Raw genomic sequence first — 25,005 nt, forward strand, 5'->3', positions numbered from 1 at the left:
ATGAAGTTGTTTGTTTTATTCTTGTAAATTTAAAAACACTTTCTTGAACAGCGTGCTAGCAGCAGTGAACAGAAGCATAGATGTGGAAGTTTTTTTACAGTTGCAGTCTTGTTCTGTGCCCAGGCTGGAGTACAGTGGCACAATCATGGCACACTGCACCCTTGAACTTCTAGGTTCAAGTAATCCTCCCACTTTTCCTGAGTAGCTGGGAGTACAGGCATATGTCACTATACCCAGCTAATTAAAAAAAATTTTTTTATAGACAGGGGTCTTGCTATATTGCCTAGGCTGGTCTTGAACTCCTGGCCTCAAGCAATCCACCTGCCTCATCCTTCTGAGTCACTGAGATTACAGGTGTGAGTCCCCACACCTGATGATGGAAGGTTTTCAAAAGGAGTTTAGTATGAAGAATTCCGTATATGCTGTTGCCAGTGCTTGCAACATAGTTACTAAAGACATGGTTGTACATGCCTGGCACAACCTCTGGCCTGTGATGCTGTTCAATGATGGTGATAAAACAAAGTGGTGACTTTGCAGGATTCCATATGTCAAGTGAGAAAAAATTATGTCTGACCTCCCAAAATATGCAAAATGTATACTTCCATAGTCTGTCAGTAAGCTGGAAGAAGTGGGTGTTGAAGTTTGTATTTATTTATTTATTTATTTATTTATTTATTTATTTATTAATTATTTGAGATGGGGTCTCACTCTGTCACCCAGGCTGGAGAGCAGTGGTGCAATCTCAGCTCACTGCAACGTTTGCCTCCCAAACTCAAGCCATCCTCCCACCTCAGCCTCCTGAGTGGCTGGGACCACAGGCATGCACCACCATGCCCAGCTAATTATTTGTATTTTTGGTAAAGATGGGGTTTTGCCCTGTGGGCCAGGCTGATATTGAACTCCTGAGCTCAAGCAATTTGTCCACCTTGGCCCCCAAAGTGGTGGGATTACAGGTGTGAGCCACGGTGCCAGGCCAATTGACATTTTTAACATCAATAATGAGGCTCCAGCTGTTTATTAATCAACAGATGATGAAATAGACAAAATGGTTCTGATTCAAGGTGATCATGACAGTAATGATGATGAAGATGATGTTGTAACACTGCAGAAAAAATGCCTATAGATATGGTAAAAATGTGTGATGGGCTTATTGAAAATCTACAGTTTTTATTAAGCAAAATAAAATTCCTATTTTTACCATATGAGAATGGAGCAGCACACATTCATAACAGAACAAGAAATCATGTCAGTTATAAAATCAAAGAGAAATTTCTATGACAAAAACCATTATTAATGAAGCAGATGACTCTAGAGGAAACATTTTTAAAAGCTGGCCAGCAAAATGCCTCCATATCCTTAGAATACCCACTTCCTGGTCCGTTAACTGTTTCTGATGTTTAATCTCACTTAGAAAAATAAAGTACAGCTTACTGTAACCTCTTAATCAAAATATAGCATCATAGGTGGATACTGAAAATTGTTAGTTGTTGCTGTTGTTTAAGAGCTAATGCAGGTACTCTGGGGGTGCTACCGTGCTGTTACCCTGAACACATTTTTTCACTGTATTAATGGTATGTCATTTTTTTTTTTTTTACTGTTAAGTACTTATGGGTAAATAAATGTTAAAAAATGATTGCTTATTGGTAGCATATAAATTCAGAGTTGGGAATGATAGTGATGCCAAACAATCACAAATAAGTGACTGAAATAGTGACACATTTGCTTTCTGGTGGTTCCATGTACACAGAATTTTATGCACAAAATTATTTAAAGTGTTGTATAAAATTACCTTAGGCTATGTGTATAAGGTGTACATGAAACATAAATGATTTTCATGTTTAGACTCAGGTTTAATCTCCAAGATATCTCATTGTGTACATATGCAAATATTCCAAAATCTGAAAAAAATCCAGAATCTGAAACTTCTGGTCCTAAGCATTTTGAGTAAGAAATACTCAACCTGGATTAAGTCAGGTGTTGGGGAAGGAGCATACAATGATATAAAATTATTTATTTTAGATACTGGCAGGAAATATACTGTAATATTTAGAATGTTTGTCTTTGAAATGATAGTAGATTTAATTTTTTTCTTTCAGTTTTGGTGAATTTTTTAGTTATCTGTCTGTGCATATTATTTTCTGTTCATAAGCAAAAAAAGTTATTACCATTGCTTCATATCAAACTAAAAACGGAGGTAATGGTCAAACTAAATATACTTTCCCCTCTTCTTTTCTGTTTATTTAGTTAGTGACCCCTCATAGTTTTCATTAAGCAAAATAAAATTCCATTTTTACTATACAAGAATTGAGAAATTACTCTATTTATGAATATACAAAGCATTTTTTTGGTTTAATGTATATCTAACCTAAATTTTGGAATTATATGTAGAGTACTCTAAATGTACAACAGTAGTTGTTTAAGTACCTATATCTATAAGTAGCCGGGTGTTAACAATTAGTAGGGAGGCAAGGAAAATAAAAATTATAATAAGCAGTGGATGGCACTTATTAGTCATGTACTCTTTATCTGGAAAAAGGGAAAGATACTGTCTATCCTCAGCTATATAGCTAAAAATATATTTTATGAGGATATAAATGAGGAAATGAAGAAAGCACTTGGTAAACTATAAAGTATTAAACAAATGTAAAATAATATGTTTGAATGATCTTGTAATTGTTTATCCTTAACTTTTTTATTTTGTTCTTTACTAGATTGCTATGAAGAACTGTAACACACCTTTATTAAGAGCTTACTATGGTTCCTTGGAAGACAAGAGGTCTTTGTCACTCAACTGTTATTTAAAAATACGATTATTCTCTTCTTCCTGATCATAACTGATTTTAATACTCTAGTTGTATTCTATGGAACAATTACTTGAGTTTTGGTTAACAGAATCTTTAACCTATTCATCAAAATTCTAATTGTACATTTCATGTTATCAGTACAATAAATAGGGTAACAACACATTGATTATTTGTGTTAAAGGACAATTAGAATAGCATGAGAACTTGAAATCCATGCACAATTTTAATATTTCTTTTTAAAGCCATTCTCCATGGAAAGGCTTGCAAATAATAAAAATATATTTCTTCATTTTGTTAAATCATGAAGGGTCTAATGTAACAAAAAATAATAGATATAAATATTGAATACAATCTAAATGCCATTTAATTTTAACACTATTAAACTATCAGTAGTTGTGGACTGAAGAACTACTGGTTTAGTCCAGACCTTGATTCTGAACTTAAAAGATTTGTGATACCTAAGAACTATTCTTCTATTAATTGAAGAAATATACCCTGTGTGAGGTCACACATTGAAGTTAATAATAAAACTGGCTTAATTACAAATAAAATATAGAATGGAATGAAGAAAAAGTTGAGGAAAATATATGTTACCAGATTTCTGGTTTGCATAATCACTGCACTTTACCACTGATAATTGTGAGGTTCCTGTTAACGCTGTCTACATATGTGTTTAGTGACCGTTGCCTCTACTGAAGGCAGGGATCATATGTTATTCTTCTCTGAATCTCTTCACCTAGCGAAGTACTTGATACATGGTGTAAGTTAATGTTTATTGAATGAATGAGCATGAAGCTAGAATTTTTATAACAGTTCTTTAGAGATATATTTTGTACCCACAGGCACATCAGTATATGTAATTTGTGAGCTCTATTAGCAGACGTAGAATTGTTCTTGGGGTCCTGATGCTGTTTTAGACTAGTCCTGACTGATGAAACAGTTTAAATATGAAATAGTCACAGCTCTAACTTAAGCAAATTTAAATATTTGTTGCTTAATTAGTTATTACAAAATAACTTTCAACAAAAATTTGCTATCATCAACTGTGATTCAAATTATAAATTAAAATAACTCTTTGACTTATTGTCTATAATGTTCTTCTTTTGGCCTTAATATTAGGTTTGGAATCATACTTGAAAAGATTAAAACAGTAATTAATGATGATGCAAGATACATGAAAGGATGCCTGAACATGAGGACTCAGAAGTGCTATGCAGTGAGGTCTAACATAAATGAATTTCTTGACATAGCAAGAAGAACATACACAGAGATTGTAGATGACATAGCAGGTAGTTTATTTATTTGATAATGTTTTTCTGTTTTGTAGGGATGAAACAGCCTTTCCAGGACATGCTGTCCTTTTTTGCTGCTGATGACTAGCCATACATATTTTAAATTTATTTTTTGTTACCAAAATATAAGTTGAGCATGTAGTGCCATTTAAGGAAACAGCATATGTGGTAGCCTTCATACTAAACTCCTTTTGAAAACCTTCCATTGCCAGGTGTAGTAGCTCAAACCTGTAATCCCAGCACTTTGGGAAGCCAAGGAGGGCTGATAGCTTGAGTCCAGGAGTTTGAGACTAGCCTTGGCAATATAGCTAGTCTTTTGTAGAGACAAAACGTTGTCTCTACAAAAACTGAAAAAATTTGCCAGGCATGGTGATGTATGCCTGTCGTCCTTAGCTACTCAGGAGGTTGAGGTAGGAGGATCACTTGAGCCCAGGAGGGTGAGATTGCAATAAGTTATGATTGTGCCACTGTGCTCAGGCTGGGGGACACAGTGAGATCCTGTTTCAAAAAAAAAAAAATTATTAGAGTTTGAAAGAGCAACAAGACCTCCTATTTATGTATAAACCAATAAGAATTTAAAAACCATATGACTTTAAAACAGTGATTTTCTCATTAAAATTTATTTATTTTGTTTTGTTTTTGTTTTTCTTGTTTCTGGTCACCAGGAATGATATCACAACTTGGAGAAAAATATAGTCTTCCTTTAAGGACAAGTTTTAGCTCTGCTCGAGGATTTTTCATCCAGATGACTACAGATTGTTTAGCCCTACCTAGTGATCAACTTCCTTCAGAATTTATTAAGGTTCATTTTAGAGTGGTTAGGAAATTATTGTTGCTGATTTTATAGAATTACATCTACGTATTCTGGGGACTTCTTGAGTTTTACAAGCCAAATTTCTGAATGTTTGATATCTTCTCCTATTCCTACCCACCCACCTAACTAATATACTAATCTAAGAGTGATTTATAAACTTTTGCAGAAATATCAAACTCAGTGTTTTCCACAGTTCTGGGAGCTTGGTGTAAGAAAAAAAGGAAAATGAAGAAAGAACATCCAAAAGCTGTTTATGAAAATAGAAATTAGGAAAATACCACACCATTTGCCTGTTAAAGGTTTAAAAAGTCCTGAAGTAAAGAAATCTACTTAACTTTAAAAAAATCTGGTATTTCCAAACCTTTGTACCACAGAAATATTTTTTCCTATATAGCTCCTTTACAATATACCAGTTTGGGAAAGTCTAACCCACTCTAATCTTTGTTCTGTCTGCTTCCTGGGGGTACTTTTTGATAAGAACAAACCATTTAGCTTTCAGGCTTTTAGAGTTTGAGTAAGATGAGAGATTTGAGTTGAGGTTCAGATATAGGACAAGAGCTGCAACATGGGTCAGAGATGGAGTGAGGATCTCTGATGTCCATCATGCATGTTACTTGGTAATAAGATGTAGTGTTTTTAACATTTTAAGACCTATCAGAATAGTCATCCCAGATGAACTAGGTCAAAATATCCTGCTTTAAAAAAATGAATGTATGGGTTAAAAAAATTGGCTTTATCCTTTGAAGTGATCTTCCTTTTATGTTTCACAAATGTTATTTAGAACTTTCTTTGTGATGCCGTATCTCAAAGATTGAAATGATTAACTTAAATACCCATATGTCTGTTCTTTAAAATCTTATGTTGTATTTCACAGTAGTGTGCACTTATCTTGACATTTGTTTTTTAATCTCCCAGCAGATTTCTAAAGTGAAAAATTCTTATAGCTTTACATCAGCAGATTTAATTAAAATGAATGAAAGATGCCAAGAATCTTTGAGAGAAATCTATCACATGACTTATATGTAAGAGCATTTGAAATATTTGAATATTGAATTAAATTGTTACAATTGTATTAATTTAATTGTTATCTAATTACAGACAATTGTAGAATGAAGTATGTTAGCAAAGGAAGTCTATCTTTGTGATTAGAATCACTGAGCCTCACAGAAGCTTTGGGGAAGATCTAATTGCAAACAAATACTATTATAATTGATATTTCTGTAATATGCATTCTACCATGATGTAGAACTTGGCACATCATGGGCTTACCTGGGCTTCATTCAGTTTATTCTTTTTCTATGGTCTGTAATTCCTCAGCTTCTTATACCTTAATAGTAATAATTGAATAGCAATATCACAATAGTGTCAGTTCTTTTGCTGGTCATGAAATAGCAATATAGCCAGAAAGAAGAAGTAGAAGATTTAGAACACTTATTAGGCTGAGGTAATAAAGAGAAAAGTTGGGCTTTCAAGACAATTTCAAGGCATGTACCACAAACATTTTAATATATAGTAAGTTTTGGGTACATATTTATCTTTACAAGAGAAAAACTTTTTGCACTGTATCACAGTATAACTCTGCCTTATAAAAACTTAAATAATTATATTATTCAGATATCGTGTCTGTGTGCACATGTGTGAGTGAGAGAACAAGTGCGAAAGAGAAAGAAAAAATGGGTGAGAGAGAAAATGCATATAACTTTTGTGTTGAACTTAACATTTGCAAATTCATAAAGTGATTAGCAAATGGGATCTTTCCAAGTATGAGGGCTTGATTTGACCTATATCAAATATTTTAATAATAAAAGCTTATTTTATTAGTATCATATAAAAGCAGTTATTTCAAAAATGTGATGTTAATACACCAGAAGATAGATTCTTTGCCACTAAGTAGCTGTGATCTTGAGCAAAAACTTCAATTTCCTCATCTCTAAAATGAGACAGTCGAACAATAGGATTTATCTATAGTGTATAACTCAGGTGTGAATATTATTTTACTTCAGGCAGTGAATTTAATATTATTTTACACTTACAATGTATGTCCCTCTTGACAAAACATTATTACATGTCTTACCAAACATGTGTTTTCAGGATAGTGTGCAAACTGCTTAGTGAGATTTATGAACATATTCATTGCTTATATAAACTATCTGACACTGTGTCAATGCTGGATATGCTACTGTCATTTGCTCATGCCTGCACTCTTTCTGACTATGGTAAGTTGCTTTCTTTGGAATAAACATATTGCATACTTAAATTTGTATTCCATTCAAACAATTTGATATAATAGTTATGACATTTAAAATTTTTAACTTGAAATAGAATCTCTTGCCTCTGGTCCTAGACAAAGACACAAAATAAAGAAAGTGAGATTACCCTTAAAATTTTTTTTTGAAGTAAAAAATTATTCTCTCAAAAATTGGCAAGCCAAAAAGAAAAAATTGCAAGAAACTAAAGATTCCCCGAATAAGAAAGACTGCAAGAGCTGTCTCCTTGGTAAAAATGACAATGATCTAAATTTATAAAGTTCAAATCTGAATACTTATTAGAAGCAGTGTGATAAATATTAATAGAGAGAAATGCATCTCCAGAGTAAGCATTTTAATCCACTAGCTCCTTAGATGTGAACATACCAAAATTAGGAATTATGTAATTTATTTTTATATCCCAAATCTATACAAACGCCATGAATATAAATGTTAAGTAATTTTCTCATGTTAAATGAATACTTCGAGTTAGTGCTTTAACATTTCTTATCTAACTTACCAGTAATAGCCATACTCCAGTATGCAAATTTACTGGACTAGTATGTGATAATTATGGTTGAATAGTTGTAGGCTTCATTACATTAAAAACATTGAAATTTCTAATGTAAATCAGCAGTAAAATCCATAAAATGTTATGTTAATTTACTTTTATGGGAGGTATCTTAAGATTTTTTCATATTTCTTATGGAAATATTAACTTTTTCTATTGATATTTTATAGGCCAAAACTTTTCAAACTTTTATATCTCCTTTGGGTCAAAACTGTACTTTAGGGGTCAGATATTCCAATGGTAGTTTTTTTTTTTTAAACTATTAAGAGATTTAGTATTGCTTCATTTTAGTTTGAGAAGTATCATTCTGAAACTCCATATCTATAAAGAATGAATTTTTGAAAATACTTAAAATTTTTTTCTAACCTCACTTTTATGATGAATGTTTTCAAGTTTATCTATGCATTTGAGATAAAGGTATGTAACATTTTGGTTTTCACATATCCTTTCACCCTCTTCCTCCTCGCCTCACCTCAGGTGGTATCCATAGAGACCTGATCCTTTTTTGTTTCTATAAATTAACAAATTATTTGTGTTGATCTTCTCTATTCTCTGAAATTTCCTTTTATACAACATTTCTACATAGGCTTATAAATAATTATTTTTATATTTGATTTTATTCTATAATCTTACCTCAACTTATAAGCTAGGTATTTGAAACCAGTCTGGGCAACATAGCAAGACCTCATCTCTTAAAAAAAAAATGGTGAGAAGTTGTGGCAGGTGCCTGTACTCCCAGCTACTTGGGAGGCTGAGGCAGGAGGATGGCTTGAACCCAGGAGTTTGAGGCTGCAATAAACTATGATTTTGCCACCGCTTTCCAGCCTGGGTGACAGACCAAGACCCTGTCTCTAATAAATACATAAATAAATGCTAAGTGTGCCAAATTTGAAATATTATTTAAAGTAGGGAAGTAGTGTTTAAGATAGAGTAAGTAAATGTGCAACTCTATAGTACCAGTAACAAATTATGATTGTTAAAGTACAATCAATGAGTACTTGGTTCTTTTTTATTTTTATTTTTATTTTTATTTTTGAGACAGGGACTCACTTTGTCACCCAGGCTGGAGTGCAGTGGCACAGTCTCAGCTCACTGCAGTCTTCACCTTCCAGGCTCAAGAGATCCTCCTATCTCAGCCCCACAAGTAGCTGGGACTATAGGCATGAGCCATCACGCCTGGCTAATATATATATTTTGTAGAGATAGGGTTTGACCATGTTGCCTAGGCTAGTCTTGAACTCCTGAGCTCAAGCAATCAAGCAGTCTGCCCTCCTCAACTTCCCAAAGTGCTGGGATTACCAGCATGAGCCACCATGCATGGTCTACTTGGTTCTTTTTAATTTACACAAAGCTGAAAATTTTATAAACTATTTTGGAGCTCAACAATGGTAAAGAACTAAATTCTAGAGTTCTCTAGAAGTGAATAAAAGTTGTGATAGTGCATGCACACGTATGTTTATTGCGGCACTATTCACAATAGCAAAGACTTGGAATCAAGCCAAATGTCCATCTGTGACAGACTGGTTTAAGAAAATGTGGCACATACACACCATGGAATACTATGCAGCCATAAAAAAGGATGAGTTTGCGTCCTTTGTAGGGACATGGATGCAGCTGGAAACCATCATTCTTAGCAAACTGTCACAAGAACTGAAAACCAAACACCGCATGTTCTCATTCATAGGTGGGAATTGAACAATGAGATCACTTGGACTCGGGAAGGGGAACATCACACACTGGGGCCTATCATGGGGAGGGGGAAGGGGGGAGGGATTGCATTGGGAGTTATACATGATATAAATAATGAATTGATGGGTGCTGACGAGTTGATGGGTGCAGCACACCAACATGGCACAAGTATACATATGTAACAAACCTGCACGTTATGCACATGTACCCTAGAACTTAAAGTATAAAAAAAAAAAAAAAAGTTGTGATAGTGATTAGAGTATGTCTATTATACATTAGAAGAATTTGGGTGGGGATTTGGGATAATATAATACCTTAATGTTATTATTCCAAATTGACCAGTGTGAAAATCACTAAGATATAGAGAGTACATACACACTACAAAATCTTTAGACACAAATATATTAATCTTTAAAAACCATTCTATTTTTTTTTTTCTTAAGTTCGACCTGAATTTACTGATACTTTAGCAATCAAACAGGGATGGCATCCTATTCTTGAAAAAATATCTGCGGAAAAACCGATTGCCAACAATACCTATATTACAGAAGGGAGTAATTTTTTGATCATAACTGGACCAAACATGAGTGGAAAATCCACATATTTAAAACAGATTGCTCTTTGTCAGATAATGGCCCAGATTGGTAAGTTATGGCTTTATTTATAATGACCAGTTTGACACTCTTTTCAGAATGCTTTGTGCCTAATTTTTTTGGGGTCCATGTGCCTAATTAACCTGAGAACAGTTTGGAGCAGATTCTGTTACCTAAAAATATTACAGTGTGTCTATTGCGTAGAGTATAACTTTACTATTCGATATTTATTAAGCTTCATCCAATTTCAATTGCATTGCACTAAAATGTTTTTGGGATACTGCAAAAGTGGGACCATTCTTACTATAACTATTAAAGTTGCATCTATTATTACTAAACTGAATCATGCAATTATTTCTGGTTCAAAAACAAACCTTGTGAGAAAAAGTGAAATGAGTAGGTTAAGCTGTTGCCTTTAATAATCCATGTGAGTTTTTTCCAAAATTATTAAATATAATATTGAGCAGAGAAACATTTCCCTTAACTTGAGGAGAAACAATAACTCAGCTATAGCAGTTGATATATTATACATACACATGTGCATATATTTATCTAAATGGCTGTCGCTGAGCCAACATTGTCACCTATTTCTTAATATGGATGCACAGCTTAACTCCTATCTCTGAAAACTGGATTTCCTTGAGAACTGTATGAATCAGAGATGAGATACTTGGCCAAAATGAAGTGGTTCTCAAGCAGGGGTGGTTTTGATCCCTTACCTTCCAACTCCCAGCATTTGGCAATATCTGGAAACATTTTTGGTTGTCACAAGTGAAGGGAGTGTAGAATCCAGGAATGCTGTTAAAAATCCTACAATGCACAGAACAGCTCTCCCTCTCCACGCTCCCCAGCCTTCCTCAGCCCACTATACACACACACATAAGAAAGACTTATTGAGCCCAAGTTACTAGTAGTGTCATGGGTGAGAAACTTTGGTCTAATGTAATGATTTGTAAGGAGAACAAAGCAATAATAATATTGGTGATACAGTATAAATTCACCCTTAGTACTGGGACAATCAGAGATGAATGAGTTAATGAAGAGTAAATATTTTATTGATTTTGTAGGTTTATTGGAAATAAAAGGACATTTTAGCTAATTTCCCTCCCCTTATACGAATACTACCTGCTTCATGTAAGACATAATATTTCTATTTGAATAGCTATGAGGAACTCTGTTCTATAAAAAAACAGGCTGTCCAATTGCTGGACAGCCCTAATTTAATTAGAGTATTCATTACACTGAACTGAAACCCAATTTCTATAATTTCAACTCATTTATCCTTATTCTTCTATATACTACAGAATAATCTAGTATTTATTCCCAATATTAGCTCTTCAAATACTTGAAGATAATGATACTTCTCTTGTCACTGACCATCTTAAACCTCTGAAACACCTGAAACATATACAATATCTCACATAGTCTGACCGTAAGACACCAGTGGGACTTGAAAGGCATGGAAGTTAGGACCATAGACTTGGAAGGTAGATCCAGCTTGTCGAGTTACTAGCTGTGTAATCTTAGGCAAATTGCTTACCCTCATTAAGCCTTGGTTTTCCTATCTGCAAATGAAAACTATGGTAACACCTACTTCTAATAATTTTTATAAGGACTGAGGTAATAAAAATAAAATGCTATGGATTTAAGGGGAAAGTATGAAAAAGAAGGAAACTTCCCAGGCAGAGGTAAGAGCATGTTCTAAAACTCAGAAGAAAAAAAAATACTATGATGTGCCCAAGGAACTACAAAAAAGTGGTCCAGAGGCTTTGTACTTCCTTTGCTTCATAGAGCAAAGAGTAACTGTGAGGAGTAGCAAGGTATAAAGTTGGAGAGATGGGCAGTAGTTAGGTCATGGAGGGTTTTAGGTATTTACTTGAGAAGATTGAGCTTTATCCAGTAATCTGTAGGGAGCTACTGAAGACATTTAGTAAGAGAATGGTATGATCAGATTTAATTTTTAGATAGATCATTCCAGCTGGTGCATAGATGAGAGCTAGACTAGAAGCAAAAATAACAGCCAGGAGGCTTCTGTAATAATCTAGATAAGAAAGGTTGAGAAACTTTTTGATGGAGGTTAAGAGAGCAGAGAAAATACAAACATATACTGCTTAATAATATATGCTATATGTATATATGGTATATATATAATACCTTCTATATGTAATATAAATATATATTATATACATTAGATATATATATATAATACCTTATATATACTACCCAGTATATATATATACTCACACTGGGTCCTGAGCCTCCACTTTTCATTTGTAAAATGAGAAAAATAATACGCAATTTATTGGGTTATTTTGAAAATTAGGAAGAGTGGATATAAAAGACCTAGTATGTCGAATGGTATTGGTGCAGTTATTATAATTACTACTGTTATGATTATTACTTTTATTTTCATTAGTATTAGCCTGACTTTTGGTTTCTTTTCTTGCTACTCCTTGTTCCTCAGAGTTAAGCCCTATTCTTTATCCTTATTTTTGTTTTTAATCTTGGAGTAATCTGGCTTTGTTTTTTTTGCGCCTACTATTTCACCATTTTATCTATACAGAATTCTGTATATGTGGTATGTTTCCCATTCAACTACTTGTATATTTTATCTTCTTATAATGTTAGAATGCCTTTTAGATATTATTCTATATTGAGACGGGTGCATTAATCAGATTATTTGTTTTTAAGAAACGAATATTTTAGATGAGTTAGCTCAATAACTTTTTGGGCAGAAACAGTCTTGTGGGTGAAAATTCACTTTCTTTTTCTTTTTATTAAATGTTTTGGTTTTATTTTGCTTCTGAATGTTTCTGCATGTTTGTAATCACAGATATTTCTTTATATCTTTTTATAATGATTTTATTAACTTCAGCTTTATAGGCATTTGCTTCAGATTTTCATATTTCTTTTTTAAATTTATTTTATTTTTGACATAATAATTGCACACATTTAAGAGATACATAGTGATGTTTCAATGCATACCACGTATAATGAATAGATCAGTGTAATTGGCATATTCATAAGCTTTATAAGCATTCCCTTCACATTTTAATATTTTGAATGTTCTTTATCATTCAAGTAAGTTATTTAAAATTTTTATTGAGTTTATAACAGTCTCTTTGTTATGTACTTGAATATTTACTATCTTATTTGAACTTCCAGATAACTTTGTACAGTAGGTAGAGCAACTGTTTTTGTTTTGCTTTGTTTTGTTTTGTTTTATTTTGTTTGAGACGTAGTATCGCTCTGTCGCTTAGGCTGGAGTGCAGTGGTGCGATCTCGGCTCACTGCAAGCTCTGCCTCCCGGGTTCACGCCATTCTCCTGCCTCAGCCTCCCTAGTAGCTGGGACCACAGTTTCCCGCCACCACTCCCGGCTAGAACTGGGAAAGTTTAAGTGCTGTTTAAGCTTGTATAATAAGGAATAGGGATGGGGTCATGTCTTCTAAGGCCATATCTAGTGTTCTTTTACCATATAATCCTTGTAAATAATCTGAGAAGTGCAAAATGTTATTAGTACTTATATTTTATAAACACATTTCAATTTATCTTGACCTTATATTTTACAGGATCATATGTTCCAGCAGAATATTCTTCGTTTAGAATTACTAAACAGATTTTTACAAGAATCAGTACTGATGATGATATCGAAACAAATTCATCAACATTTATGAAAGAAATGAAAGAGGTACCCAAACAAAACTTTTCTTATGTTAAAAACATTAAATTCTCTCACTAATGGTCAGTTATCACATAAAATATTTTTATACTAAAATATGCAAATGTGCTTATACCCTTTTCTAAGAGCCAGAGGGCAGTCAGAGACAGCCTCCTAATTTCTATTTTATGTGGAAATGGAAGACAATGTTTTATTGAAAATACAATTTTAAAAGAAAGAGCTAGTGTTATTAAGTAATAAAAGTGTGCCTAAATGTTTTTATAGGGAATAAGTAAAAGGCTTCAGGAAATGATAACTGGTTCAGTACCATTTTGCATAGTATTTATTGTTCTTCATAGGCTCGGTTTTAAAACAAAAGATTACTGTGTTAGAAGGCTCCCAAAAATCATCTTCTTTTTTGTTCTTATAGAAATTTCACTTCCTGTACCAAAGTATCACCTATTTCTGATTGAGCAAACATCAAGTAACCTTTAGAACTAAAGGAATTAAGTGTAACTCTTGGGATATCTGTACGAAGAATTTAAGATCACTGTTTAGTTGGATAATTTTCTTCAAGTAGATAGGTGGTGATTAAAGTTATCATTTGTCCCACAATTTATATAATTATTTATTGTGTATTGAATATCTATAACAGATTGTAGCAATATATCAGGCACTTAAGGTATATTTTTAAGTAGTCCTAGCCCTCAGAAAGCTTAGTCTCATAGAAAGGTAAAATGTCCATCAAAGTTACTATTGTTTCATAATATAATAAAGGTAAAATTCTATTTTTGAGAAAGAGGTTAATAATCTTCAGTGGAAAAGAGCACTTCTGTCAATTTAAGTCTTGGTCTCCATTGGTCATGGATTTAAATTGATTTGTTAAACCAAGTATCATGACTTAGGTGTTTTTTCTTAAATTTTTCTTTACTTCATCTTTACAGGATATAGAGTAATACTTAAATAACTTTGAGAGATGATTTTGGATATTTTATAGCAGTCATTGATTAGTCATTTGTGGAGAAGAAAATGACCATCTTTGTGCTTAGTTTAAACATTTCATTTATTGCTTTTTTCACTGTATCTAAAGCATCAATATTTTAGATAATGGTTATTTACTCTATGTTGTCTCTTATACATATGCATATGTGTATGTACACATCAGCTATTCTGGAATTATTAGTCATGAGATTTTTAGAAAGGAAAACAATGTATTATTTTCTGCTCGGCAGGATGTCTCTATAAAAATACATTTCAGATGAACTTATAAAGAGACTGCATTTCTCCTCATTTTTTCCTGTGATATTGACAGCTGTTTGGTTACAATGAGTAAATATTAAAATTATATATTTCAGATAGCATATATTCTACATAATGCTAATGACAAATCGCTCATATTAATTGATGAACTTGGCAGAGGTACTAATACAGAAGAAGGTATTGGCATTTGTTATGCTGTTTGTGAATATCTACTGAGCTTAAAGGTATTCTTTTATTTTAAGTATATTAATTTTGAGTCCTTTTTTACGTATTCTTTTATTATTATTGAATTTTACAGACACCCACAAATAGCTTTTAAAACAATTTAGACAGTAAACACATATCATAGCATTTATATTTTTGTTCCTTCATTTCCAATGAAAGTGGGAATCATTAGTTTGATAGCCATGATATAGATAAGGAAAAGATGAAATTGAGAAATTCAAATAATGCAAAATTAGTCAGTTGGCTTTAATTTCATCATATTAAGTAGCAAAATATGAAGGTCTTTCAGTAATTGTCTCCATGTGCAATAATGTTGACTATGATGTTACAACAGGAAGGAAAGCACTAGGCAACTCAGGTAACTTTACAGAAAATCTATTTTACCTACCTAAAATTTTATTCCTTTAAATAAAGTAGTTTTTTACATATCAACTATGTAACACATTGATTTTTACTCTATTAAATTAATTTACAAAATATCTTTTTAAATGATCACTCACAATATATACAGATATGAACAAAACTTAAATAAAAATACTTTTTCTTATTTAAGATACCTTAAAATGTCCCTAAGATGAAGTTATTTACCTTAAATGAAAGTCCATGATGATTTATTTATTTTTATTTTATTTATTTATTTCTTGAGATAGGGTCTCACTCTGTTGCCCATGCTGGAGTGCAGTGGCGCAATCTTGGCTCACTGCAACTTCCACTTTTCAGGCTCAAGCGATCCTCCTGCCTCAGCCTCCTGAGTAGCTGGGACTATAGCCATGCACCACCACGCTTAGCTAATTTTTGTATTTTAGCAGTGAAGGGGTTTTACCATGTTACCCAGGCTCGTCTTGAATTCTTGGACTCAAGTGATCCACTCATTTCAGCGTCTCAAAGTGCTGTGATTGCAGGCTGAGCTGTCATGCCCGGCTCATAATGATTTATTATATAGAATGAGAAAAATCTATTTTATACTTAAGGGTATGTGATAAATCAAAAGTAATGTTAATAAATAATATTAGTGTTTGTAATTTTGAATGTGTCAGTTACAATTTCTCATATAAATAAGGTGCATGTCTTACTTAAGATTAAAAGCTAATTAGTGCCTCTGATGGTTAATTTTACATGTCAGCTTGACTGGGCCACAGAGTGCCCAGACATTTGGTCAAACATTGTTCTGGATAAGTCTGTGAGGGTGTTTCTGGATGAGATTAGAATTGGTAGACTGAGTAAAGCAGATTGCCCTCCCTAATGTGGGTGGGTCCCACTCAATAAATGCAAGCCTGAATAGAACAAAAAGCCTTCCAAAGAGTAAGAGGAAACGCCTCCTTCCTGGCTGCCTACAATATGGAAGGCAGCCTTCTTTACTACCTTCAGACTCAAACTGAAACATTGGCTTTTTCTGGGTCTAGAACCTGCCAGCTTTGGACTGGAGTTGTGCCATTGACTCTCCTGGACCTATAGCTAGTCCATTTTAGACCTTGGTACTTGTTAGCCTTCATAAATCACATGAGCCAGTTTCTTATAATGAATCTCTTCACACACACTCTTTCTCTCTGTCTCTCTGTCTCTCTCTCTCTCTCTCTCTCTTTCCTGCCCCACCCCCCTCTCTATTGGTTCTCTTTCTCTGGAGAACCCTAATACAAATCTTGGTTCTGATATGATCTGACAATAGTGATAAATAAAATATCACTATCATATACTCTTAATCAACTGCTTGTAAGCAGCAGAGATCCAGGTGATTTTATATATGATACTTCTAAGCATTTTTGGCAAACTAATGAATAAAATGAAATTGGCTGGTTGCTCCTAGTGTTACTAGACAAAATTGGGAAAGCAAAGGATAAACTCAAGGATTCAAATTACCAGCTCAGGCCCCCACCTGAGGGACTTCCAGGCACCGCCCATCACATACCTGGTGAGGGCCTGCCTGTCACTACCTGGAAGAACCAGCCATCACATGTGTCCCTAGATCACAGCAGGGGGGCTGTAAGAAGGGCAGGGTTTCTTAACCTGGGATCCGTGTATCCCCAGGGCTGCATGAATCTGAAAACTTGAGTTCAGGAGCCTCAACTTAGATGGGAAAAAAAGCCTCTTTATGGTCACTAACCTCTACTCAAAATTGAGCCTTTTCTCCCAGGTGAATGCAGGCAAGGAAGCACACCAGGGTTAGCAGGAACTGTGCTTTCCCTAGCTAGTTCTGTGACAGTGGCTGTAGACACCAGGAAATGTGCATCACCTCCTCACTGCTTCCAAAAGCATGATTTAATTAGCCTTGCTGCTATTTAATTCATTATTTAATGTGTTAACTTAGAAGCATGTGTGTTACTTATCTTTTTAACTAAAAAATTTTAAATAACAAACAAAACACCAAATTGCCAGCTCATTGCTGCATAAATGAATTGAAAGCACCTAAATGTGCCCTGAAGGAAATCTTTATCTCCTATAGTCACAGGGTTGAGATAGCTGAAAGTCAAACCCAGAATCTCATCCTGTCCCAGAATTACAACACAAGTTGAATCCCCAACTTTATAGGGTATCTACTGTTAAAGTGAGGGCATTAGTTGGGAAGGAATGGGAGACTACCAGTTGGAATAGGAATGTGTAGGGAGACACTGATGAAGCTGGGGACATTTAGGCCCTAAATTCTGATGAGTCATCTTTGCCAGTAGAAGAAACCACTTCACCCCATCTGAGGGGATTAACCTAGCATTACCTGAGGAAACTGCAATGGCATCCCAAGCAATGCTGAGTCTCCTCAAGACCCACTTCCACCACATTTCTTTGCTTCTAGACCTATAACTAGATCTCTAAAGGTGAGGTAAAAATGTGACTATACAGAAGTACATTACGCTCTGAAAGAACTACTTGAATTTTCTACTTTATACAGACAGAAATCCAGGAAACATGCATGGGAATGTATTCTAAGACTCTGGGATAAGGGTTGGATTAGGCCAAAGTTATTGATATGGGTTTACTAAGCCAGGTATGCATTTAATGTTGCAACTCAAAGAGTTAGAAAGGGATCTAACAGTTTGATTGATTGGCTGAAAAACAGACCAAAAGGTGGCCCACCATGAATGAGTTGCCTTGGTTTAATGTAGAGGAAGGGATTCAAAGCTTAGGGAGGTTGGACTGTTAGAGTGGGCTTGTAATTTAAGATCACTTACCCATCCTGGGAGAGTCCAGATGACATACCCTTTACCATGAGTATGAGAAATAAATTTGTGAGAGGAGCCCTGGCAGCCTTGAAGAACTCTGTTATCACTCTTCTATGTAGGACAGACCTTACAGCCCACCGTAAGGTCTTCATCGCAGGCACTTAATTGGAAAACCCAAATGCAATAGGAATAATTGGATCCCAGGGTGGTAGGGGCCAAGTTGTGACACTCAGCCACCACAAAGACAAGGTGGATAAGTTACTGTAATGGGAAGCAGAGTTAAAGCAGCAATCAGAATAATCTGACTTACACAGACCTATGGCATTGGATAGGAGGGCTACTAAATTCTGACTTGATCTGAATAAGCATAAAAGTTCTAGGTTGAGGTTTCATGCATGAGATCAGCAACAGGAGCCTGCAGTCACCAAGACTGACCTGGCTGTAGCCATTACTGCGTGCCCAGTCTGCTGGCAGCAGAAACCAACATTGAGTCCCCATTATGGCACCATTCCCTGGTAGCAGGTTGATTACACTGGACCACCTCCATTATATTCATATTGGAATAGCCACTTATTCTGGACATCAGTTTGCCTTCTGTATGTGTAATGCTTCTGCCAAAACTAACATCCATGGACTTAAAGAATATCTTATCTGCCATTATGGTATTCCAAACAGCATTTCTTCTGGCCAAGGAGCTTACTTCACAGGAAATGCAGTGCTGCAAAAGGGCCTGTGCTCATGGAATTCACTGTTTTGACTGTGTTCAACAACCATCTTGAAGTAGTTGGTTTGATAGACTGGTGGACTAGTCTTTTAAGGACTCAATTACAACACCAGCTAAGTGGCAGTACCTTTCAGGACTAGGGAAAGGTTTTCCAGAAGGCTGTATATGCTTTGAATCAGCTTCCAATATATGACGCTGTTTCTCCCATTGCCAGGATTCATAGGTCCAGGAATCAAGAATGGAAATGGAAGTAGCATCACTCACCATTACCCCTAGTAATTCAAGGGCAACATATCTGCTTCCAGTTTCTATAACCTTGCTCAGCTAACATAGAGGTCTTAATTCCAAAAGGAGTATGCTTCCACCAAGAGACATAGCAATAACTTTTTGACCTGGAAGTTAAGACTTGCCTAGCCACTTTTACTGTCTTATGCCTCTAAATCAACTGGCAAAGAAGGGAGTTATTGTGCTGGCTGAAGTGATTGATCCTGATTAGCAAAGGGAAATTGGACTACTACTGCACAATGCAATAAAGAAAGAATATGTCTGGAATACAGAAGATTTCTTAGGGTATCTCAGTTCTGTCACACTCTATGTTAAAAGTCAGTGGAAAACTACAACCCAATCCAGGCAGAACTATGAATGGCCAAGACCTTTCAGGAATGAAGATTTGATTTACCCCACTAGTTAAAGAGCTCTGACTAGCTAGGGCTTGCTGAAGGCAAAGGAAATATAGAAGAGGTAGTAAAAGGAAAAGGTAGTTGTAATTACTAACTACAGTTACCAACTACCAGTTACAGAAATAAGGACTGTCTGTAATTGTCATGATTATTTCTACCTTATTTTGTGTGATGTTTTGGTGTGTATATACACATATATTAAACAAATATTTTCTTCTCTTATTCTCTTATAATGTAACATAAGATGCGTTGACTTCACATCATATTATTTAAGTATTGCCAATTTCACATTATAGTATTTAAGTTATAAGATATCAAGAAGACTGAACATCACTCAAGGACATTACCTCCTTTTCTGGAAAAGGGGTTAGTGCTTTCTCAGTTGTACTGAAGACAGTTGTATCATATTAGAGGGAAGTGTGATCTAATTATTGTCTTCATTTGTAGATTAAGTGTGGTATAAGGAGATGCCTATGGATGCCAAGTTTTCAAAGGGTAGATTTGTGATGGATAGTTTTATGTGTCAACTTGGCAAGGTCATGGGGTGCCCAGACATTTGGTCAAACATGCTGGGTTTATCTGTAAGGGTGTTTCTGGATGAGATTGGTAGACTGAATGAAGCATATTGCCTTCCCTAGGGTGGATGGGTCCCATCCAATAAATTGAAAGCCTCAATAGAAGAAAAAGACTGATCCTTCTAAGAATAAGAGAGAACTGACTGCCTTCAGTCTGAAATACTGGTTCTTTCCTGCCTTCAGACTCAAACTGAAACACTGGCTCTTTCTGAGTCTAGAGCTTGCAGACATTTGGACTGGAGTTATAGCATCAATTCTCTTGGGTCTCCAGCTTGCTGACTGCAGATATTTGATCTTGCCAGCCTCCATAATTGCATGAACCAATTCCTTATAATAAATCTCTTTACACACATACAATACACACACACACACACACACACACACACACACACACACACACACACACACATATCCTATTGGTCTCTTTCTCTGGAGAACCCCATCTAATACAGTATCTGTTTTTTTTTTTTTTTTTTTTTTTTTTTTTTTTTTTTTTTTTTTAGATGGAGTTTTATTCTTGTTGCCCAGGCTGGAGTGCAGTGGCGTGATCTCAGCTCACTGCAACTTCTGCCTCCCAGGTTCAAGCATACAATATCTGTTTTCAAAGTATTCTACAATAGTTTAAAATAGTGCTTTTAGTATTACTTTACAATATTATTTTCTAGTATAAATAATTTAATAAAAATATAATATTGCTAGTTACTTTTAAATTTAATTATTATTTTCTAACACAGTATCCTTAGTGCCTAGCACAATCCTTGCAATATATAGGGTCTGAATAATTATTTGCTAAATTGAATTAACCTGAAATAGAGTTTAAAAAGTTACTCTAATAGATTGGTTTGGCACATAACTTTTAAGGACATTATTGTTATTGAATATAGTCTCTACCTTTTAAATAGCTTACTATGTTCTATTTTCCTGTAGCTTTATAAATTTGGTTTTGTTTTATACTCCTTTTGATTTGTTGAGTAGATATTTAAGAATTTTCATTTTTCTGTCATATACAAAATTATTCCTTCCCTTGCTTTTCACCTTCCGTAGTTGATAGCCATTTTGCCTATCAATTATTTTTACTGTCTTAATATTTAAATATCCACTGACTACCTACCTAATTTGTCACTGATAATGTCTTAAAACATAACCAGTTATTCAGATCTCTATCTGCCTTAGTAAATTCTGGGCTGGAAATCTTGTGCTAGCTGTAAATCACTTGAACCACTTTCATCAAAATCACCTAAAGTACTTATGGAAAATGTCATTTCCTGGGGTGCCACATAAGAACTATTGATTGAGAATTTTTCAGGGGATATATACCAAGAATTTGCATCTTTAACAGGCTCTCTAAGGGATTACTAATGTTTGAGAGCCATTATCTTAATTGGTGCTCCCAATCTTTCTTTTTCCTCTACTAGTACTAAACACAATGAAATCTAAAAACTAGAAACTTTTGGAATTTCACATACCTAAAACAATCTCTTGATTCCACTGCCAAAACCTACTTACAACAAGGGAGGCAAATTTATAGTGAAGTTTTTTAAAAATTGAGGAAAATATTATTTTTTTGCATGTGAATTACCTTCCTAATAAATGATTACCTCAATTCATAGCTTTGTTTCTGGTAAACTTCATCTTTTCAATACTTCACATGTATTTCTTAGGATTTTATTTTCAGTTTTGTTCTCTTTCCCATAATGTGGCATACATGTCTGTGTACAAACATAATAAACATATCTTCTTCATTTAATATAAAATCTCAAAACATTTTAAAATAGATTGATGATATTAGCCTCCAAATTATTAGTTTTATTCCTACATCTCTGCCAAGCTACTTAGAAAATTAAACTAAAATTTTATGTTCACATAGTTAAAATGGAATTTTCCAGTTAATTTTTAAAGTACTAATATTCACCATCTGTTATATATTCCAGGCATTTACATTGTTTGCTACACATTTCCTGGAACTATGCCATATTGATGCCCTCTATCTTAATGTACAAAACATGCATTTTGAAGTTCAACATGTAAAGAATACCTCAAGAAATAAAGAAGCAATTTTGTATACCTACAAACTTTCTAAGGGACTCACAGAAGAGAAAAATTATGGTACTGCATATAGAAATTATACCTATACATTCAAATACTATATATTCTCCTAAGACAAACTTTAATCTCTTCTTTACTTGGCTGTCAATCTAAGCAAATTTTCTCATTCTTTTGAGTGCTTATATTCTCTTAGATTGTATTTTCTATGTCAAACTCGTTATATCTATATCTAGACATGGATATATAAATCTTTTTAAATTTTTATGAGCCAGTAACTATGTAAAAATACAGTGACAACTGAAAACCCTAGAAGTATTAGTTTCCTTAGAAAATGTAATTTAGCTTATATTTGCAAGTTATATAATGAATTGAAAATTATATATTTTCTACACAATCTTTCAGTAGCAGGGTCCTTCCTCTCTTTTCTTCAGGTTCTGGGTACTTGAAAATTAAATCTAAAATCTTAAAAGGGTACGTATTACCAAACCATATGATTTTTTTTTTTTTTTTTTTTTTGAGACAGAGTCTCGCTCTGTCACCCAGGCTGGAATGCAGTGGTGCTATCTCTGCTCGCTGCAACCTCCACCCACTGGGCTCAAGTGATTCTTCTGCCTCAGCCTCCTGAGTAGCTGGGACTACAGGCATGCACCACCATGCCCAGCTAGATATTCTTAAACTTGGTTAGATACTTTCTATTTGAATCATTAACTCTCACAGATTCAGAGAATTTTCAATTGGTCTATACATATAAGTTTCAAAAATTATTTTAGCTATGGATATGACCCTTTGAGGGAAAAAAACCATCTTTGTTTTGCTATTTGAAATGGGAAATCAACTGGATAACTTATTTATATCAGATGTTTAAAATTTATAAGTCTCAATTTCATAATCTATGACATGGGAATAATTTTTAATATATGTAGAGTTGCAAAGATTCAATGAATTATCAAATGTGAGCTGTGTGGCACAGTGCTTAGCAATTACTAACGGCTCAATAAATTTTGATGTTGCTTCTATCTCCAAAGCATTAAATACGGTAAGCTATTGGCATACCGTAGAAAGCCTGTATGGCATTTATACAATAAAATCAAGCTCTGAAAACATGAGAATTATAATTAATACTTTGAATTTGCATATAAATTACTCACCTACTGTTATATCTTCTGAGAAATTCCTGTCTCATTGATTTAGGTGGGTGAATGTTTAGCTGTAGTGTTATCTCTGTGACTGGCTGTTATCTTCCCCTGGAAAACTCATATGCCTTTTGAAATTCTGTTAACCAACTATATTTGCAATTGGAATTTCAATATTATTATTTTCTAACTATTTCTTTTGTTCCTGATATCTGAGCTATATTGAGAGGTAACTGATGTTCTAATTTGCCCTATGTGTCTTGAATAAGTAATTAAATCTAATAATTGGTAAGTTGTCATCCAGAATTTTAGAAAGCTTAATTCTGAGAATTATTGAGTAGTTCGGAAATGCCTCTAGAAGGAAAGTTTAAATCTGTGAATAAAAGATTAATACTAGTTAAAACAAGCATAAAAATGCCAACAGTAATAATATTGAAGTCAATTTAAAACAAATAATTCTAGGATTAAAAGCTGCAGAGGTGTCATCACTTCCACCATCAATTGTCTTGGATGCGAAGGAAATCACAACTCAAATTACAAGGCAAATTTTGGTAAGAAACTTTGTTCTTATTTGTTCTTCAAATTAAAAAAATACTTTTAGTGTAGATTTTTATAATGACCTTTGATCTACATATATAATAATTAATATAATAATTCAAATATTAAAAATTAAAACCTAATTTCTAAACAAAGAAAATTATTGTCACTTCTTAAAACTCTTTTGGGGGGGGGCGGAGCAAGATGGCCGAATAGGAACAGCTCCAGTCTCCAACTCCCAGCGCGAGCAACACAGAAGACCGGTGATTTCTGCACTTTCAACTGAGGTACTGGGGTCATCTTACTGGGGAGTGCCGGACAATCAGTGCTGGTCAGCTGCTGCAGCCCGACCAGCGAGAGCTGAAGCAGGGCGAGGCATTGCCTCACCTGGGAAGCGCAAGGGGGAAGGGAATCCCTTTTCCTAGCCAGGGGAACTGAGACACACAACATCTGGAAAATTGGGTAATTCCCACCCCAATACTGCACTTTAAGCAAACGGGCACACCAGGAGATTATACCCACACCTGGCCGGGAGGGTCCCACGGCCACGGAGCCTCCCTCATTGCTAGCACAGCAGTCTGCGATCTAACCACAAGGCAGCAGCGAGGCTGGGGGAGGGGCGCCCGCCATTGCTGAGGCTTAAGTAGGTAAACAAAGCCGCTGGGGAGATCGAACTGGGTGGAGCTCACAGCAGCTCAAGGAAACCTGCCTGTCTTTGTAGACTCCACCTCTGGGGACAGGGCACAGCTAAACAACAAAAGGGGAAGCAGCAGAGGCCTGTGCAGACGCAAACGACTCTGTCTGACAGCTTTGAAGAGAGCAGTGGATCTCCCAACACAGAGGTTGAGATCTGAGAACGGACAGACTGCCTGCTCAAGTGGGTCCCTGACCCCTGAGTAGCCTAACTGGGAGACATCCCCCTCTAGGGGCAGTCTGACACCCCACACCTCACAGGGTGGAGTACATCCCTGAGAGGAAGCTTCCAAAGTAAGAATCAGACAGTAA

At 34.8% G+C, this 25,005-nt stretch overlaps 1 protein-coding gene across 1 annotated transcript in view; it reads left to right on the forward strand.

Moving 5' to 3' along the window:
- MSH4 (mutS homolog 4) overlaps positions 1-25,005 on the forward strand; it is a 126,974-nt gene that overhangs the window by 83,185 nt on the left and 18,784 nt on the right. Inside the window, exons 10-19 of the mRNA XM_010368601.2 lie at positions 2,712-2,776; positions 3,924-4,093; positions 4,762-4,898; positions 5,829-5,932; positions 7,002-7,126; positions 9,860-10,060; positions 13,580-13,698; positions 15,024-15,152; positions 22,216-22,390; positions 23,926-24,014. Coding sequence (XP_010366903.1) covers positions 2,712-2,776; positions 3,924-4,093; positions 4,762-4,898; positions 5,829-5,932; positions 7,002-7,126; positions 9,860-10,060; positions 13,580-13,698; positions 15,024-15,152; positions 22,216-22,390; positions 23,926-24,014 — 1,314 coding nt within the window. The remainder of the gene's footprint in view (positions 1-2,711; positions 2,777-3,923; positions 4,094-4,761; positions 4,899-5,828; positions 5,933-7,001; positions 7,127-9,859; positions 10,061-13,579; positions 13,699-15,023; positions 15,153-22,215; positions 22,391-23,925; positions 24,015-25,005) is intronic.

The sequence above is a fragment of the Rhinopithecus roxellana genome, chromosome 12 (genome assembly GCF_007565055.1).
Source record: "Rhinopithecus roxellana isolate Shanxi Qingling chromosome 12, ASM756505v1, whole genome shotgun sequence".
NCBI lineage: Eukaryota > Metazoa > Chordata > Mammalia > Primates > Cercopithecidae > Rhinopithecus > Rhinopithecus roxellana.